The sequence below is a fragment of the Candida orthopsilosis genome, assembly GCF_000315875.1.
Source record: "Candida orthopsilosis Co 90-125, chromosome 5 draft sequence".
NCBI classification, from domain to species: Eukaryota; Fungi; Ascomycota; class Pichiomycetes; order Serinales; family Debaryomycetaceae; genus Lodderomyces; species Lodderomyces orthopsilosis.
The window spans coordinates 988,943-1,007,543 of NC_018298.1; the positions used below are offsets into that span (position 1 = coordinate 988,943).

Here is an 18,601-nt window from a genome sequence, read left to right on the forward strand (position 1 = left end):
GTGATAGCATTGCTCTCTCTTGATCAGGGGGCTTCAAAGCTTCCAAGATACAAATTTACAAGTTTCGCTTCCATTCATTTGCAAAGATACCGTGATATTTCAGACTATTCTACATTGCCATAATAGGTATCGTGAGTTTAGTACCTTTTCAAAGGTTTTACATCACTAAAATCTTTAATCAACTTCATAATCTTTGAAACTCCTTTTCGCGCCATTTTTCATAACATTTTTATTTCTTACCAATACACCACAACTCATCACACTGCTCCTTATGGCCAGAGCTGAAATTGGTACTTCCAAGTATGAAGCAAAGAGGTTGAAAGCAAGTGGACTCCAGAAGCTAAAATTTTATTGTCAAATATGTTCAAAGCAATGTCGAGATGCCAATGGGTTTAAAAACCATCTTCAATCGAAGTCACATTTAGGTCGAATATCTAACTTACAATCCAGTGGGGAATCCAAAAGTATAGTTTCCAACTACTCCAACCAGTTTCAAACTGATTTTTTGAATCTATTACGCGTGAGCCATGGTACCAAATCCATAAATGCCAATAGGTTTTATCAAGAGTATATTCGACAACGTGATCATGTGCACATGAATGTGACTCGTTGGAAAAGTTTAACCTCATTTGTTAAGCACTTGGGCCAAAATGGATTAGTTAAAGTTACAAAGATCAACGAAGGTGAGGATGACGATGGCATGGATAGTGAAGGTTTCAACTTAGAGATCAGGTTGATTGATTCGCAAGAGATTCAAAAGTTGAAAAATAAAGATGACGAGGAGCGGATAAGAGTAGACAATGAGATAAATGATCAGTTGATTAAAAAGCAGATCAAACGTGGGCAGGAATTGGAGATGAGGAAACAAAAATACACTACGCCTGTTGATGAATCAACCGCAAATGCGGACAATGTGGTGGACAGTGGGGAACTTACAGACAAAATATCAACTCCGATTCGGCTAAGTGTCAAGAAGAAGCCAGTAGGAAAATTAAAATCAGCTTTTGAAGATGATAGCGATTAAATCGTGGTTGAAGGATTCTGCGGCCAAGTTGCTCCAGTAACTTCATAAACTGTTCACTCGAGTGTAGGTACTAGCTTTATTGATGGTTAAACTTCATAAGTAGTTCTTGCATGCGTTAAATCTTGGCTTCAAGAGCACTTGCATTGCATAGCTGCTTTGGGAGCTTTTCCAAGTACAGATACAACGAGTTTTCAAATTTGCTTCTGAGGCTAACAACAGTCCTCTTCATTCTCATACATTGTAACACTTGCATAAATTCTTTGTCATTTTATAAGTTCTCATTCATAGAGACTTTTATCTTCTCAATAGTTGATCACAGAACTATAAAAAGAATACATTCCCAGTATTTATTTAATGCCAATTTTAAAGGGACAAGTTTGTGACTTATTGTTGGCTTCATGAATTCAAACTCCAATAGATAGGCTTGATCTAAATTGCTAAAGATCGGACTTGCCATGCTCAATATCCTCTAGATTAATTTGGAGAAAATACTAACTGGTTGCGTCCATTTTTATTTGCAAACACGGACGATGATCATTACATTATACATCTACGTTCTGATTATGCCCTATTTCTGCCTCCGACAATGAAGAGACGACTGAAACTGGTGGTATTTATAAATACAGTTAGGAACAGTTATATAGAATAAAGGGCAAACTATATATAACTCTGTAAAAGAAATTGCTGCTACCCCATCAACAAAGAATCCATAAATGAATAGTATAATGGAAGAAAATAAATTATGAAGTTCATTAATAGAATCAAGGCAGCTATCACTATCAAAATTAGGTCTTAAGGAAAATGCTGAGGGAAAAATGGTTTGATTGTTTACTCAGACAGGTTGTTGACACTTTTGTAGTTGTTCTGTAGTTCTCAGGATAATCACATTGTCTAATTTTCCATACAAACTTTTAGCTCTGTACTGTTTTTTATGATGGGGCTATGCAATGCCTCTATTTTGTAATGATCAGCGGCTTAACTGGTTTTGCAACATCTTCATAGGGGTCTGCTGGTGTTGCTGTCTTGCACGCTTGTTCACAGTCTCTCTATAATATTTAGACATTCTGATCCGTAATCGTAGCAGTCCCAGCCTGGCCCTTAACTCTATACGTCTTCTTTCAAATCTTTTCTTTGCGAAAATGTATTTCTCAATTACGTCGATATCACCCATGGGATCCATGGCTGCAACTTGACCTGCAAGTTTCGTATTTGCTCCGCATCCAACATCTAATAACTCATTTTCCATCCAAAATCCGACAACATCCTTGTTTCCAGCACCCTCTTTGTAAAATGCACCATCATGTCTGGGATGTAATTTGCTTCTTCCAACAAGCTGATACAAATGGTTCTTAGCCTCCATATCTATGCAATTCATGGTAAAAAATTTAACCATGGTTGAAATATTCTGTCTTTCAAGTGGCGGAAAACCTTTTATCAGTAGCTTGAATCTGTTATAAGTATACTGTTGAATATCTCTCTATGTGTAAATTAGTAGCTTGTGTGTGGAGTATTTTGTGAACTTGATTCTAGGTATTTGGCAGCCAACTTGAAAGCACTCCACAGAGCTTCACATCCTACTACTTTGTAACTTACCGGTCATAAAGTTTTTCCAAGAGAACAACTCTACCAAGTCAGTCCCCTCTAACTCACATTGAAGAATTGTCCTACTAAATTAATCCTACATTCGTTAGCATTGGAAGCGCAAAGTACAAACTTCATTGCCTATAAAATCAAAAGAAAATTATTCACAACATCCTGCCCACTAATGGCTCTCCGGATTCAGTTGTTAAAAAGACCAATATGTCTCAAGACTTCAAAACGTACACTATTCCAATCTTATACAGGGTTACCGAGGAACTCATACATAGCTAATAAGACTTACCCGCTACTAGTATGGAATAACTTAATACCATACCAATTCAAATATCTTAGTGGCTTAGGGGCAGGAGTATTGGCATTTGTCAATCTTCATCCACAAGTTTGGATTACGTTGGGACCTCCGATTATAATTGCTGGATACTATTTGAACAAAAGATTGAAGCACGATTTGTATGTGCGAAATTCCAATCAAGTTGTTGATGGTGACAGGGAACTGGTGTCAGGGTATCCCCCTACTGAAATTGTAAAATTATTACCGTATGATGAAACACAATTGTACAACGTTCAAGAGGAGATTGACAACGAATACGAATCCTTAAGGAGACAGGTTGTGGATGTGGTGGGGAAGAGGATAATTGAGTATGTCACTGCAAATCCAAAATTACTTCAGAAAGACGAAATCTTGTCGAGTTTCGTTGATAACTCCCAATTCAATATCAATATATCTGAAAACGAAATTGAAAGCTGGGTCACAAGTCAGGTGAAGTTGCCTGAAAGCTCTGCAAAAGACGGTGATGAGCTCATACGATTCATCAAATTGCTGATCCCTTATTACAGTGAAAAGACGCTCAAAACACGAAAGAGACTAGGCTTGATATCAGTGTACTTGTTGAAGCTCAATGATACTGACTGGGCTATTTCCCTCGAAATATCTCCATTGGGCTGGAAAGCAAAGTCGACCTGGATACGAGGTATTTCATCTGTAGAGAATATGGAAAGTGAGTTATATAAAAAGTTTAGAAACATCTAATTCTTGTATATACATACTATCAATCTAATAGCTCCTTCCTACTGTCTCTTGAAGTAATTGGCACTAAAGTCATGGAATTTACCATAATCATAGCAGCCACTACTTTCTCTCATCTCTCTCAACTTTGGCAACCATTCTTCAATGTCATGAATTCTCTTTGTAGTGGCTGGATGGGTAGAAAACCATTGCCCCAAAATCGAGTTTGTAGCACTTCCACCCATTTTTCTGGTCAAGTTTTGTTCTTCTCTTCCCATCCTTTCCCAGAACTTAACAGACTGATCAGGATTAAAACAACTTTTGGCCAATATTTCACATCCAATATGATCGGCCTCTGTTTCCATCTCCCTACTGGCGGGCATTGTAAAGAGACCATTGATAAGCAAATCATTGAACCATGAAACACCCGTCATTGAGTATAACACTGCCGACAAAAACATATAAAATGGCTGTGAGCTCAATTGTTCGCTTGAGTGTTGAGCCAATTGATGTGACAATTCGTGGGATAAGACTGTTGCCAATCCATCGTCATTCTCACAAATAGGCAAGATCGAACTAAATATAAAGATCTTTCCGTTAGGCAAAATGAAAGCATTTGGTGGTAACGAGTCGTTTTGAATTATGTTAATCTCCCAATGTAATTCCTTCAAATGTCTCTTCTGGGTCTGGTCTTCGTTATTGGCTATTGCCGTTGCAAGTAACTTATTCATGATACTGGATATCCTTCCATAAAGTGGGTTCAGATGAGGTAAGATCATAGAACCATATTGGGACATTATTTGTCTGTAACTATAGTCACCAATCTTTGTCTCGATCCAAAATGGGATCCAAATAAATCGAAGTCTATGAGTAAAAGGTGCCTCATGGAGATTGAAAAGATAAAAGCCCAAGAGACCTCCGCCTATGTACAATGCCTTTCTGCTCGTAAGTAGCAGCAAGTAGTATTCGTAGATGTTAGTTGATGATTGAGAATTATTGAAACGACGGTAGGAAGCATAAGGTCTGATTTGAATTGCATTGGTGGGCTTCGCGAAAGGTACAAATTGGGAGCGCTTGAATTGCTTGCATCCAGTTTGGCAAATTCGAGTCAATATGTTAGATTTAAACATGGCTTCATGTAACAAGTGATCTTGTGAAATACCAGCTGAGGCACGTTCTTGTTCAATTCTATGGCAAAATTGCACCTTGATTTTTAATTGCCTTTTGCGCTGCGAATTTGACGGAATTCAATGGATATTGTTAATAATGGGAAAGGTTGACAGGGTGATGCTAACGAAAAAGACTTTTATACATATATATTAGCTAGAGCCACGAGCTGACCGATGCAAGTGTACGTGGAGCACTTTACATTGCATGTGTATCAAGTATATACAATGATCTATCATACATCTATAAATCCCAAAGCTCGGACAATTTTCCAGCCCTATCATCAACTGCATTCAATCTTCTTCTCAATGCTTCATTAAAACATATTTCTTGCGCCAACGGGAAGAACGTTTGCGACCAGCCTTTTTTATACTGTTCAGTTTCAGCAACAATTTCTCTCAATTCTAATTCTTGAAATTTGATCTCAAATTCCAATTGCTTAAACATATCATCTCCAATCAGTCCATTTTGGTATAATTTGTTAAACACTGGTTCATTCTCTTTCAACTTCATGCTTCTCCTGATAGCTTCAACTCCTCTACGTAGTAAAGCAGCTTTCATCACTTTTTCATGCGGTTTTTGATCCTTTGGTAAATCAGGATCTGTATATTGAGACTTTAGTTGCTGGTATAGGATTGCATTGTAATTCTCTTTGAAGATAGGTTCGGTTTGTTGAAATTTTGCAAGTCTACGTCTTCTGTAAAATATAGAAAACGCCACAAATATGGATAACACTACCCCAACATAGATCAAGGGAGTAAAAATGGAAATTTTTACCAATTCAGGTTCTGGGGTGGGAGACTCTTCTGACATTACTTAGATTTCAGGCGATTGATGGCTGGGGGATTTCGTTGTGTTCACTCAAAGCGATTTTTTTTTTCCCACCACGTAAAATCAAGAAAGTCCTGCATAGAGTTAAGGTAGGACACTAAGTACTGGGTTAACATTTCATCCACGTCATTAGATAAGAGATGTTCAGAAAGAGATTGTTTAATCCAAATACGGTGAGCTATACCTTCATTTCAACATCTGTGGCGCATATACACTGTATTTTTCCAAGCGATTCCTTCACCAGCCAACACTGACTCTTCTATACCTGATTCCAAAATATCTAGCCAATTCATCGAATACTTCGTCCACTTGTTCATCACTAAACTGGTCTTCTAATTTTGAAATGTCTTTGTTCTTTGCAAGATCTATTATATCGTTTTTGCTGTTACCAGAATCCTTCTCCAAAACCTCATTTATCTCTTCTTCATTTGGTAAAATTATCTCATAAAACACTCCTAACTCAAGTATTTTGGCTTTTGCCATATCCTTAAATTCTCTCAACGTCGATGGGAGTGCAAATTGTGGTTCGTCGCCATCTTTGTTGCTCAAAGGGGCTATTTTTTTTTCATCCTCTGTCAAAGTCGAATTGTAAGTACGACGAGTAGCCCTGTCCTCCAAGTTATCCAATTGTGATTGCAATTCAGTCACCAATTGTACAATATCATCATTTCCAATGTAATCGGCTGCATCAAATCCATGAGATTTATTGGACCCCGAATCAATTTCTGCCATGCGAGATTTGACATCCTTGACCTGGATTTCCAATAATTTTTGGCCGGTAGTGGCGATCACTTTCGACTGCTTCTCTATGAGTCCTTCTAGCTCCTGGACCTTCTTGTTAATTTCTTCTAAGTTTGACATGATGTGAGTTTGTTGTCTATATATTTGAATGAACTGGTCGTAACGTGTATTGTTGGCATTTTTCTTTTGGGAATTATTGCGGCTTATTTATGAGAAGAACGAACCTACACTTTCCACGAAGTTGTCCAGTGAGTCCAAATCGCCACATTTGCTCGCTCTATATGCAATATCATCCATTGTTCTCTATATACTAACCTCATTTACATCCATGCATGTGTACTAACTAAGAGCTGACAATCCTATTCGTATTTTCATTTCGACGTTATATCCCTGAAGTACAATTGAACCATCGTGGTGAGGCCCCACCACTTTGATTTCTATTATTTGTGGACATTGTCCCTTCAGGTATAAATACCGCCTGGAATGCACGCCACGGTCGCTCGTCAAGAAGCTATTTCGCATGTGCAGTATGTTTATCAAAAACTGATCAGTCCAAAATAATCGGATCATCGCGACTAAGTCCGTGGTCGTCTGAGTTCGGGTCATAATTTGTTACGTTTGATACCGGTTCAAATTTGTCGGGAGGAACTGGGCGATTGATGAAATTTCCAAGTTTCATTTTCTGCTTGGTTGCTGATTCCTGATGTTCCTTCTCGTCTTCTTCGTCATCGGAGCTTATCATTAATACATGTTCATCGTTAGTAGCTGCCGCGCTTCTTCCACTTGAATTGGTTTCGGTTTCTCCCATAGATCGATACTTTTCCAGTCCAACCAATTCTATCCCTTCCGCCAGCGGAGAGGTAATCCTCACAAAGTAGTTGAACGCATCGCTAATTAGCAATGCATTTAGTGGAAACTTTGTACTACAAATAGGACAGGAGTAAAATGGACAACTTTGGTATCCTGGTGCAATAAAACTCGATGTGTAATTATCTCCCGGTAATGGGTTGTCAACAATCTTGACATATGGGGAAAGTTTAAGTTGTTGAATAACCAGCGGTGAATTATAATCAGAACCAAAGTTCGCTTGGTATGGTATTATCTGTTGGTACGTGGCCTGTCGACCGCTTTGTTTCTGCGAACCTTGAGAAGATGATTGTGAACTATTCTTTCTTCTTGCCAACTCATCGAAGTTGTGTTGTATCAAATTCTTCCGTGTTATATCCTTGATAGATTTCGGAATTTTATAGAAAAGGCAGAAATTTTCATAATCAAAACACTCAAAATGCAAGCAAAACCTCGACCTGACAGGTAGTTTTATCTTACTACCACCCAATGGATCCTTTAATGAGAAAATCATTGATTCTATCTTTATCCCATCGTCATCTTCATCTTGGAATCCTGGTAGTTCTGATTGTAAAATCGGAGCTATATTTGCTGGTACAGATTTGTAATTTGCAGCTTGTCTCGTTGACAGGGGCGGGTTGCATTTTGTAGTCTTTCTTCGCCGGGTCGGTGTTACAGGTTGCAATGGTGGTTTACTTGGTAGAGCACTCAAATTTTCACTCTTTCCACTACTCAGGTCTCTCCTTCTTGGGCTTGCTTTTAGTGCTTCGATTATATCCAAGCCTCTATTTTCACTGCTTCTTCGTCGCTCCGTTTGAGGCTGGTTCAAAGCTCGGTTCAACTCCGTTTCTAATTCATCAAACTCCCCTACATCAAAATCGAATATATTCAGCAAGTCTGGTAATTCTTGAATTTGCTGATTGTTGGTGGCATCTGATACCACCCCTGGTAAAGGTAGTGAGCGGAGAATATCGTTTGACATGTATGGGGTCGGGTTGTTGTCGACACTCTTTAATTTATCCAGCGGCAACTTAATAGTTATCAATAACTTGTTCACATTCTGTCTATGATATTCTTGTGCAATAATAACATTTTTACTTAACCGCTTGGGGCCACGAACGGACTTTAGCCTGGGCATCTCTCAATGTCTGTTGTCTCAAATTTAGTTACCTGTGTGAAGCACTGATTATCAATAAAAAAAGCCGGATCTGGGTTTTGGCTGTGGCAAGCGATGATGAAATCTCTGTTGTCAAAGATCAATGACGCAAAATGGAGGTAAGAGAAAAAGAAATTGAAAACACGACAACAGAACACAATGTTGTGACATTAACTATTTGTAATCTAGTCTGAAAAGAGCAAAGAATGATCGTTTTGACATATCTAAGTATCTGCAGAGCAAACAAGTGCCACAAGGACTTCAAAGAGGGCCAGATTAATGCTGAATAAGATGATAAATAATTTATTTGTATACGCATTTCCAGATAATTAAAAATGGACCCATTTGCAACTGAGCTTGTATGTGATACTTTCTTTTTCCCCATCTTGATCCATGGCTTTTTACTCGAAAGCAGTTGCTGCTCCTCTCATGAGCTCACTGACTCAAATTTAAAGTCAGTTTTAAGAGCCTCCGATATTTCCTGCTCCAACAATTCTGTTAGTAAACTGCCATCTCTCAAAGTCCTCCATTGGCCCTGGATTAAATCATACCGTTTCGGACCACTTATTGGTGAGCTGAGCCAAATTTGTTTGTTTGGAGGTTGTTTGTTAATCACATATGTGCCATTTGGGGGCAAGGTTAATGTTAAAACACCATGACTAAGCTCTGCATCAACCTGTTCATAATCTCCGTTCAATTCCTCTAATTCGTCGGATAAGTTTTCAAGGTACTCGTTAGATAGTTTGTTGTATTCTCCGTCAGAAATTTGATCAATTTTGCCATCAAGCTTTTCACCCTGTGTGCTGATTGAGTAAAATTTAAGACCAATTGTGGCGTTCATAGGAATAGATGATATTTTCAATGGCATCAACCTTGTTGCTGTAGGAAGTCTTTTCTTTAAAGATTGACGTAGAATATATTGGGACAGTTTTACAGATCGTCTAAACATATTTTTAGGATGAAGTGTTTATTCTATGTCAATATTGGGCTGGTAACTTTTCTGTGTGAACCAATTGAAAGATTATTAAAAATAATTAGTGATTTTTTTTTCTACAAGTCTTTCACCACTTAGTCCACAAACGAGTATTGTCGTGTGAAGATCTCCCAATCATCAGTGAATAGTCAACCATGTTCTTCCTCATTATCGCTATTGCAATCATCTTTGTTGTACTTATTTTGCTACTACCCTCCGTGTCGGGTTTAACTAAGGTGAGCGTTCAAACACATCCTCATCATAAAAAGGATTCCAAACCCACCAACAAGAAACAAAATGAGGCTCCGGATAATTATCAATACGGATATGTGCCACCAGACGAGCTCACGCTCTCTTCAAATGATATAGATAATGAGGGCTTTTTAAAGACTGAGGCTCGTGTGTTGAAGGAGAAACTTCAAGTTCATTCAGATGATATGCCAATCAAGATAAAATTAAAGAACTTTGCTGGTGATGAAACTGGATTAAGGAGAAGGAAAGCTGAAAAATTGGATTTGAATACCGATCCTAATAGCTATGATTATGACCTTGACGAACTTATAGCTGAAGAAACTGAGTCAGCAAGACAAAATGCTCAAAAGGAGTTTTACAAAGATCAAAAAATTGGTGGAGAGAAGGAGGAAATGGTTTGAACTCATAGCTTCCACTTGGAAACAGCTCAATCCTATTTTACGACTACTACTTTGTAATCTTCGTGTTTCATTCAATAAATATCGAACACACCTTTGATGTTATCGGCGTAAAAGGCATTTGTTGCAAACTTTTTTTCATATATATTTCCCCTTCACGACTTCTACTTAACATAACACAATTTTGCTATTTCGTATTAAACAATTGCTATATCATAAAGAAGACTATCAATGCCATGCGAAGCTGTATATGGCATCCTTTCTTACATACACAACTTTATTTGGAGCCGATTCAGGTCGTGGTTTTGTTTGTTAGTGCTTTTGTTTTTGGTCATTGTGATAATTTGTGATTATATTTACCAACCTCAAACAATTAAAGGCATCTATTCAATCCCTGGAGAGTTGCCTATTATCGGTCATTTGCATTTGCTGTTACGAAATCCTGCAAAGGTTTACATGAATTGGGCAGAACGTTACAACAAGTCAGTATTTCAGATTAGATTGGGAGAAAGAAGGGTCGTTGTGGTTAATTCGTATGATGATGTAGTTGATATATGGATGAACCGCTCGTGTCAAAATAACTCCCGACCCTTGAGCTACACATTTCATGGTCTAGTCGGCTCATATCAAAGCTTTACTGTAGGTTCAACGCCACAAAGTACTACATACAAGAGAAAGAAGAGAGCCGTATCCCAGCAATTGAATACCAAATCAATTTCATCTCATAATTTGGCTATCTCTGAGGAGATAGAATTTGTCTTGGGCAAACTAGTGAATGAAGCTACAAATACCGATGTGGATTTAGCCAAGTATCTAAAATATTTTGCCTTGCGATGTAGTGTGTTCTTGACGTATGGTTTATACTTGGACTGTTTTGGTAGAGACGATGTATTGTGCAATGAGATCATATCCAACGAGAGTGAAATAATCAAATTGAGGTCACCTATTTCGAATTTACAGGATTCCATACCATTGTTGAGATTCTTTCCAATGTTTACAAATGCTCACAAAGCAGTCGACTGCAGGTACAGGAGAGAAAGATACATGAACGAACTTTACACAAGGTTTAAAAATGAAGTCAGAAAGGGTAATAATGAAAGTATAGACAGTTTCATTGGTCAACTATTGGTGGAAAGTAGCGATAAACTATTGAGTGAGGCAGAAATCTATAGCATTTGTTTGACTTATATCAGTGCTGGTTTGGACAACACTCCACTCAATTTGAACTACTTACTTGGAATGCTTTCGCAACCAAAAGTTGGACAGTTATATCAATCGAAAGCAATCAACGAGATTCTATCAAACGCTGATGGAGATGTTGCAAGGGCGTGGGAGCAACTGAATGAATCTGATTTGAGAAATGTTTATGTCCATGCACTAATTTTGGAGACTTTGAGACAGTTCACTGTCCTTCCGTTGAGCCTCCCGAGAACGACGACAAAATCATTTCTATATGGCGATGTAGAAATCCCTGCCGGCACTCATTTGTTTATGAATGCATATGCTGCTAACCACGATGGAAACCATTTTGAATACCCATTAGAATTTCGACCTGAAAGATGGATTGATCAAAATGGACAAATCAACTTTACCACAAAAGCAAATCAGCATTTTTCATTTGGTGCTGGATCAAGAATGTGTTCAGGGTATAGCTTTGCTCTTAAGGAAATGTACATATTTATGGTTAAGTTTTTGTTGTTGTTTGAAATACATCCCCCTGATTTCAATTTGATGATTACAGATCCATTTCACAGTAACGAAGTCCCACATGCAACATCTTTTGAACCTCGTAATCACAATATAAAGTTAGCATTATTACAATTGCCAAATCATGAAAGGCTACGTGACATGCTATTAAAAAAGTAGGATGTATATAAGGTTCAAGAGTTTTACTAAGAACATACATAATAGGGCCAACCTTAGAGGTATCTCTAAATGAATAGTGTAGGATCAATGTAACCGATTTTTCTAACCACAACGGATTTCGTAGTTGAAACTAATGGTAGATCGTATTTCAATATTCCTGTAATGATCAAATCGAAAGGATTCTCACTGATGATCTCCCATTTCTCCGTATTGTCCGGGTCCGTTCCACTGCGGTTTCGCGACTTTTGTTCTGTTACATCCTTTCCCGGATTGAGTAACTTAATCTCTGCTTTTTGAATAGTAGACTCTCTGGAAAAAAATCCGCCCCTGAAGTTCATTGTCGACTCCAAAGAATGAATCGTACCCAACTTCACCGTTTCAACCTTTGCATCGGTCTCCTTAATTTCGGCTCTGTCATCATCAGGAAGATACCCACTTCGAGCAAATAAATCCAACTCGACATCGCCAACATCAACAGAAAACCAACCAGGGTTGAACGCTTCCACCACGATATTAAAAACTAGCTCGTCTTTGCTAACGATTGGATTCTCAATCGAGTTGATGCTAACTGCGGTCAAATCTTTTGTGGTTGCCATCACAAATCCTAATATGAAACCAACAGTAAGAACCACTAGAATGCAAATAATAGTGTATAAAAACGACCGAACACAACTAGATCTTTTCTCTGGTGCACGGCCCATAAATAATGAGTTGTGAACTCCATTACCATATGTATGACTAACGGGACTGAAATTTCGTGAAGCTTTCTTATGCATAGGTAGCTCTGGTAGATCGAAATTGGGGCTGTATCTTTGCTTTTGATCAAAATCCTCTATGTCATAATAGTAATTCTGCTGTTGCTCCTGATACGGAAAAGGAAAAACGTGATGACCATCATTGTTTGAATCATGGTCCTTGGGACTTAAAGGCTGACCGGTAGATAAAAATCTCTTACTTTGACCTCTTGTTCTTGGAAAGCTCAAATTCAACGATCTGTAATGTGGTATTCTTTGGTTTGAATTGAGCAATGATGAGGATTCATTGGGATGTGGGAACTTGACGTTATTGTCGTAGTAGATAAGCTCATCATCAAAGTCCTCTATATCAATGTCATCGGGGATGGTGCTATACCTTCTTGGCTGTGATCCTTTTTTATCAAATAATTTCGACGTAGTAGACCTCAACTTGGAAGAGGTTGTAGACGACTTGTGTTCTCTTTTCAAAGCGTTTTTGCTGGATATAGATTGGGCTACTGACGACTCTGCTGGGGCCTGTGAAGTGTGAAGATACTGCTGCGACGTCAATTGATTTGTTGATATATTTCCTTGTGTGGGGTTGGCTCTGTCCAGGCCCTCATCTTCGGTAGAGGTACCCCTTCCTAACTCCCCCTCACTTTCCTGGAACGAATATACGTCATTGTTACACCCATCATTTATGGACTGGGAAACACTCACAGTTCTTTTGCTCTTGTCTCCTTGAGGTAGACTGAGATCCTGAATTGACACCCTATCTGAGATTGCCGTATGCATAGGACTTCTTTGACCACTCTCAATGATGGAGGTACCAGAAAGGGCACGTCCCTGAACTGGTCTTCTCAACACATGAGTATCCAAATGTGCTTGACTATTCATCGAATTTGCAATGGACGGAGCCTTGCTTGACATTAATCTATGCGGCTTGTTATCATTAAGTTGTTCAGCTTCGAATACTGAGGGGGGGGCCTTACCGCCAGGATAAGATGTATGAGCTCCACTCACACTTCCATTAATGCTAACCCCATCGGCTAGATTCATCGGATTTGCATTATTCGTCGTATCGAAAGTGTCGTCGTTATTTTCGTACACAAACGTTTCGTCACTATCACTACTTTCAACGTCATCCACAGCACTTGCAAGTTTTGCAGCAAAAAAATCAGTTTTTGTCGAGCTTTGCTTTGCAATCTTTTTCTGTTTTGCCTGTTTATTTGGCATGTCTTTATCGTTCAAGTTTGCCACTGAAGACGTATTCAAATTGGAGATATTAGGATGTAGGGTAAAATTTGTTGACGGTAGAGCCTGTTGTGATTGCTGTCTTGATTGTCCCTCTATTTGTGATTGAGGAAGTGATGCTATCGACGGTTGGGGTAGTCGGGTCAAATCGTGCTTTGCATTTTCATCATTTGCAACTCTATTGCCTGTTTTGAGAGTAGGTGTCGAAGTCGAAACACCATTATTTTTCAACAAGCCAGGGTTTGATTGTGCTGCAAACTCCAAATCTATTTTACTCGGACCAGATGATAAGCTTGGAAATACCGAGGATTGGGGAGATTTGTTGATCATATTCGAAATAAGTGCAGTGTTTTTTGGATGTGGCTCTTTTGAATGTATGATTTTTTGCTTTGCTTTTAAGGATTTGTTGATGTTGTTAATAGTACTCCTATTGAGCTGCGCGTTGGGTTGCAAAGAGTGAGACGGCCTCGATGGTGTTGTGCTACCGCTTGCAGGTACGTGTTGGCTCATGCCAATTTTGGGAACTCCATTAGACAGACTAGTCTGTGAAAGACGAGTTTGGTTTTCAGTAGTACTTGTATCCTGGGTCTTTTGATCTTCGACTGCTTTTTTGGTCTTATTTGAAGGGTCAAGACTAGCATGTTCTCCAAGTCTGCTATGACTCCTCGTTGATATTTCCAAATTTTTCGTATTCTTTGATGGCGAGCTTCTGGCTCTATTGTCTTTGAGTTTGCTGCTTTTCGCAGATATAGCATCCTGCTCATCGTGTGAGTTTTTAATCTTGACTTCCTCCAGCACAGCACTTACCGATTGAGCATCACTTTTCATTTCATTATGTTTTTCATCCGACATGATGTTCTAATCATATAGCACTGAATTATGACATGTATTCCAAATCCAAAAAAAATAAAAAGGTTACTATACTGACACCTCAAATACGGTAGTTCACAAGTTGTAATTGTTCTTGTCACGATTGGTAAGTTCGTTTCCAGCCTAATAAATGTTTATTTTGAGATATTTGAAAGAGAAAGGAAAAAAAAAACCAATACAGAAAACATTTGTCGCTTAATTTTATATGCAGGAAGGTTCTAGAGTGACACCATGTGTGGCTTGAGAGTGAAAAAGTAATAGGGGACAAATGTCATCATCATGCTAATCGTGAATATATCCTAAAACTAATTATATATTGTTGGGCTTCTTGAGCTTTTCCAATGTAAACAACTCTTAAGTTCTCTTACTTAAGATGGATTGAACGGTATGATGAAATCACTACCCCATTGATCATAAGCGTTTCCGTTTCGTCCATATGCATTTTGCAGTTGTGGTTGTTGATTAGGTTGAGCATCTGGGAATGTCGAGCCCTCTTTTGTGTAGACATTGTAGAACAACCCATACGAGTTCAAAACATCCTCGTCAATACCGGTTTCCTCCAATTCTCTTGCCAACACTTCTTCTTCCCCATCCTCTTCATTGTTTACGCCTTCAGAGTACCCCGACAGGTATTGAGAGCTGGAATGGTCGCCACGTGATGTATTGTTAGCATAGTGTAATGAAGGATGCTTTGAAGCAAGAGCCTGCGCAAGGTCGTGTGAGCTGTCTTGCCCATGAGACTGTGTGTGTGAATGCGATGAATGCTTTCTTTCATTCCTGTCACTACTGGTTTGATGTTGTCTTGCCGCATGATGGGTTGTCGTTTTAGTCTGTTCCCAAAAGTTTGTATTGTCCCCTACTTCATTTGCTTGTTGATCATACAAATGACTCTTTTGATTGCTGCCAAAATCATTGCTAGAATAGCTACCAGTGCCAGTATAAGTTGCGGCATCTGCCGCCCTAACAATCTCGACGGCTTGTGTTAAAGGTGTTAAGGGATTTGGGTTTGATGCTATCTGACTACCAGTGTATTCCTCACCATTCAACAATCTCTGAAGATTTGACTCCTTCACCGATTCAGTATCGTCCGCTAATTCAGCACGTTGTAGATTGCTTCTGTGCGCGGACTGGTTTTCATTTCCCTTCTCTGTATGATGATGATGATGGTGATGGTGGTGATAATGTTGGGTTGTATCATTCTTTGTCAGTTGGTCGGTGGATGAATTAAGCTTCGGTGTTTGCGTCATTGGAGGTAGATAATTAAAGTGTTGAAAACGGGAGATTTGCTCCTCGGGTTCAAGAATGTTGGTCCCGCTGGTGGAGCTCCCTGGCGAGGTAAGTTCATTCCCATTCGAAGTATGAGAAGTCTGTGAGTAATGATGGTGAATGTGTTGGTGTATCGAGATTTCAACCCCATTGGTTTTTGCATATTCTATAAGAACTTTCACTTGTTCTCGATTGCTGATTGTTCCTATGTGGGGCTTACTTTGGGTGTTGCAATAATGATCGTGGGCACCCTGGTTTACCGAATACAGCCATTCTGTTTCTGATTTGGTACTCAATTTATTATGAATAGAAGGATACTGCAAAGGTGCTGTAGGGACCCTCTCTGTGTTGGTTTTCCGCCTCTTTACGTTTACTCTCGAATCGTAATCCAGGCGAATCTTTGAAAGCTCTTCTTGTTGGCGATTCAATGTTTCCAACACACTTGAAGAATTTCCATTCGTGACGCTCTCCACTTCCTCTTTTATTTTAATGCTAGCTTTCCCTCGCACAACCTCTGTCACCAATTTTCTCCAACGGTTGCGGCACGTCAAGGACGGCCTACTTTCAAAGGCACTACATATAGTTCTCCATTTGGTCCCATAAAGTTTGACTTGCTTTATTAATAAAAGGTCCTCTTCCTCCGTCCACGGCTTTAAACGGTCCTTTGTTTTGGGATCCAAGACTTCAACGTACCTTTTGGCACATTGATCATCCGTTCTGCCCTTGATCTCTTGCGCAACTTTTAGCCATGCAGATCCAAACTTCTCGAACGCTTTTACCAACAATTCGTCCTCTTCCGGTGTCCATTTCCCCTTCCGAAGATTGGGGTCTAAAGAATTGCTCCACCTTTTCCTGCAATCTTTACTCTTTCTCAAACCATCAGATGGTATTTGTTCTGCTATTTTATCCCAATCTATCGATTCCAAGTCCCCACCTTTCTCCAACTCGCTCGATACCAATTTTGATAGCTCTGTGTCCTCCTCTTTGGTCCATGGTTTGCGGGCACCCTTTCGGTGTGTCTGGAACCCCAAATATTCCGTCACGTCCAAGGGGTCTATTTGCACTACTCTTTTCTTTGAGTTGTTGACATTTTTTGAGTCATCGTGGTTCATCTTTTCATCTCCCACTTGTCTGTGGTCTATCCTATGCGATGATTACTGCTCTTCCAAGGTGTTTAAGTAGCTGACCAGAATAAAGAGTTTCTTTAATTTTTTCTTATTTCAGTCGAATCTTCTGGATCACTCTTTGCACGTTGTGATCTGTTTTGATGTTTTGGTTTATCAACTCCACTTTATTTATGGTGCTTTGTCTATACAAATGAGTAAAAAAATTATAAATATACTTTTGATCACTCGTACACGCCCCAATTGTTTAATGTTTGTCCTTTAATTCTTCTTCTTCTTCTTCTTCTTTTGCTCTGATCTTCTTGTTATCAATCAACCGTATCAAGTTTCTAAGTAGAATAGCAATGGTGACTTTACCAATGGAAGGTACATACAAACCAGCTTTTTGTTTGATTTCGTCATCAAAGTTCTTTGAACTTGAAAAGTTAATCACCACAGTACCATGTCTCACTAGATCAATTGGGAATTTGTAATTGTCAGATGGAACACCTGTGATGATAACATCACACTGAGGTGCAAGCTTCTCTACGGTATACTCATCTCCTTCTAAATCCACGACCAAGTGTCTATGTTCCAGTAAATCATCGCCACGTGTGAATTGCTGTATGTTGTTAATATCAACTGAGTATACTGTAGCACCATCATTGGCAAGTAGAGCTGCCAACGGCCTTCCAACTATTTCTGATCTGTTGACTACTAAAATCTTTTTCCCATATAAACGATTTCCATACGGTAAGATTTTGTTATATACACCCAAATACTCCAAAATCTTAACCATTGCAAGAGGAGTACAAGGCAAGATTGACTTTTGTTGGTTCTTGGGAGGATCCAAAAATCTCACATTGTGATAAAGATTGTGGTAGTACAAAAAGTTCAATCCCTCAACATCCTTTTCTGGGGAGATTAACTGTTGCAAGTACTGATCTTGTTTGTCGCCAAACACTGGGAAGTAAACCATAATACCATTCACATTGTCGTCTCTATTGGCTTTGATCAAAGATGTTTCCAACTCATTTTTGTTTACCTCAATCAACTTGTAATTGAAACCTAAAGATTCACAAGTTTTGCTTGTCCAATTGGCATACATCTTCGCTGCAGGGTCTTCATTTGCCAAAAGGCCAACTAATGTTGGCTTGAAATTTAACTTTTGTACAGCAGAAATTACTTCTTCTTGATAAGGTTTGGCAATTGTGGATGCCAATATAGTTCTACCAGCAGGCCTTGACATAGTTGGATTTTGTAGTTATGGGAGGGGGGGTGCTCTTAAGTTTATTTCAAAATTACTTATTCGGCCGAGTGTGATTGAGTTAGTCGAGTACTGTAACTGGAAAATGGGTTTGGTTTGTATATTGAAAAGGAGATGCTGTTTAATTTAAAAACTTAAATTTCATTTGTGTGCGCAATTTTGACTTCTTTTAATTTATTTTCAATCTCCCTAATTATTATTCAATAGTACACTTCTAGACACAACATTGACTACAACAATGGATCAGA

General features: G+C 38.9%; 12 protein-coding genes across 12 annotated transcripts; 4 read left to right on the top strand and 8 right to left on the bottom strand. All coding sequences in view use genetic code 12, as the record gives it.

Annotated features, from left to right (window-relative positions):
• Window positions 1–271: 271 nt before the first annotated feature.
• CORT_0E04400 (Rts2 protein) lies at window positions 272–1,024 on the top strand (the record flags this gene model as incomplete). The annotated part of the gene is made up of 1 exon (XM_003870108.1): window positions 272–1,024. The coding sequence occupies one exon, from the start codon at window positions 272–274 to the stop codon at window positions 1,022–1,024; it is 753 nt and encodes a 250-aa protein (XP_003870157.1).
• A 1,765-nt stretch (window positions 1,025–2,789) lies between these two features.
• Window positions 2,790–3,653, top strand: CORT_0E04420 (Goa1 protein; the record flags this gene model as incomplete). Its single annotated transcript, XM_003870109.1, has 1 exon — window positions 2,790–3,653. The coding sequence occupies one exon, from the start codon at window positions 2,790–2,792 to the stop codon at window positions 3,651–3,653; it is 864 nt and encodes a 287-aa protein (XP_003870158.1).
• A 38-nt stretch (window positions 3,654–3,691) lies between these two features.
• On the bottom strand, window positions 3,692–4,759 carry CORT_0E04430 (Oma1 protein; the record flags this gene model as incomplete). Its single annotated transcript, XM_003870110.1, has 1 exon — window positions 3,692–4,759. One exon carries the CDS (start codon window positions 4,757–4,759, stop codon window positions 3,692–3,694), a length of 1,068 nt encoding a protein of 355 aa, XP_003870159.1.
• A 280-nt stretch (window positions 4,760–5,039) lies between these two features.
• CORT_0E04440 (Sec66 protein) lies at window positions 5,040–5,609 on the bottom strand (the record flags this gene model as incomplete). Its single annotated transcript, XM_003870111.1, has 1 exon — window positions 5,040–5,609. The coding sequence occupies one exon, from the start codon at window positions 5,607–5,609 to the stop codon at window positions 5,040–5,042; it is 570 nt and encodes a 189-aa protein (XP_003870160.1).
• A 255-nt stretch (window positions 5,610–5,864) lies between these two features.
• CORT_0E04450 (Mrp8 protein) lies at window positions 5,865–6,488 on the bottom strand (the record flags this gene model as incomplete). Its single annotated transcript, XM_003870112.1, has 1 exon — window positions 5,865–6,488. One exon carries the CDS (start codon window positions 6,486–6,488, stop codon window positions 5,865–5,867), a length of 624 nt encoding a protein of 207 aa, XP_003870161.1.
• Window positions 6,489–6,915: 427 nt separating this feature from the next.
• On the bottom strand, window positions 6,916–8,352 carry CORT_0E04460 (Fgr3 protein; the record flags this gene model as incomplete). Its single annotated transcript, XM_003870113.1, has 1 exon — window positions 6,916–8,352. One exon carries the CDS (start codon window positions 8,350–8,352, stop codon window positions 6,916–6,918), a length of 1,437 nt encoding a protein of 478 aa, XP_003870162.1.
• Window positions 8,353–8,797: 445 nt separating this feature from the next.
• On the bottom strand, window positions 8,798–9,319 carry CORT_0E04470 (Yfh1 frataxin; the record flags this gene model as incomplete). Its single annotated transcript, XM_003870114.1, has 1 exon — window positions 8,798–9,319. One exon carries the CDS (start codon window positions 9,317–9,319, stop codon window positions 8,798–8,800), a length of 522 nt encoding a protein of 173 aa, XP_003870163.1.
• Window positions 9,320–9,498: 179 nt separating this feature from the next.
• CORT_0E04480 (hypothetical protein) lies at window positions 9,499–9,996 on the top strand (the record flags this gene model as incomplete). Its single annotated transcript, XM_003870115.1, has 1 exon — window positions 9,499–9,996. The coding sequence occupies one exon, from the start codon at window positions 9,499–9,501 to the stop codon at window positions 9,994–9,996; it is 498 nt and encodes a 165-aa protein (XP_003870164.1).
• A 228-nt stretch (window positions 9,997–10,224) lies between these two features.
• On the top strand, window positions 10,225–11,859 carry CORT_0E04490 (hypothetical protein; the record flags this gene model as incomplete). Its single annotated transcript, XM_003870116.1, has 1 exon — window positions 10,225–11,859. One exon carries the CDS (start codon window positions 10,225–10,227, stop codon window positions 11,857–11,859), a length of 1,635 nt encoding a protein of 544 aa, XP_003870165.1.
• Window positions 11,860–11,924: 65 nt separating this feature from the next.
• Window positions 11,925–14,699, bottom strand: CORT_0E04500 (Vac7 protein; the record flags this gene model as incomplete). The annotated part of the gene is made up of 1 exon (XM_003870117.1): window positions 11,925–14,699. The coding sequence occupies one exon, from the start codon at window positions 14,697–14,699 to the stop codon at window positions 11,925–11,927; it is 2,775 nt and encodes a 924-aa protein (XP_003870166.1).
• Window positions 14,700–15,085: 386 nt separating this feature from the next.
• Window positions 15,086–17,095, bottom strand: CORT_0E04510 (Bas1 transcription facto; the record flags this gene model as incomplete). Its single annotated transcript, XM_003870118.1, has 1 exon — window positions 15,086–17,095. One exon carries the CDS (start codon window positions 17,093–17,095, stop codon window positions 15,086–15,088), a length of 2,010 nt encoding a protein of 669 aa, XP_003870167.1.
• Window positions 17,096–17,354: 259 nt separating this feature from the next.
• Window positions 17,355–18,335, bottom strand: CORT_0E04520 (Mtd1 protein; the record flags this gene model as incomplete). The annotated part of the gene is made up of 1 exon (XM_003870119.1): window positions 17,355–18,335. The coding sequence occupies one exon, from the start codon at window positions 18,333–18,335 to the stop codon at window positions 17,355–17,357; it is 981 nt and encodes a 326-aa protein (XP_003870168.1).
• Window positions 18,336–18,601: the final 266 nt, after the last annotated feature.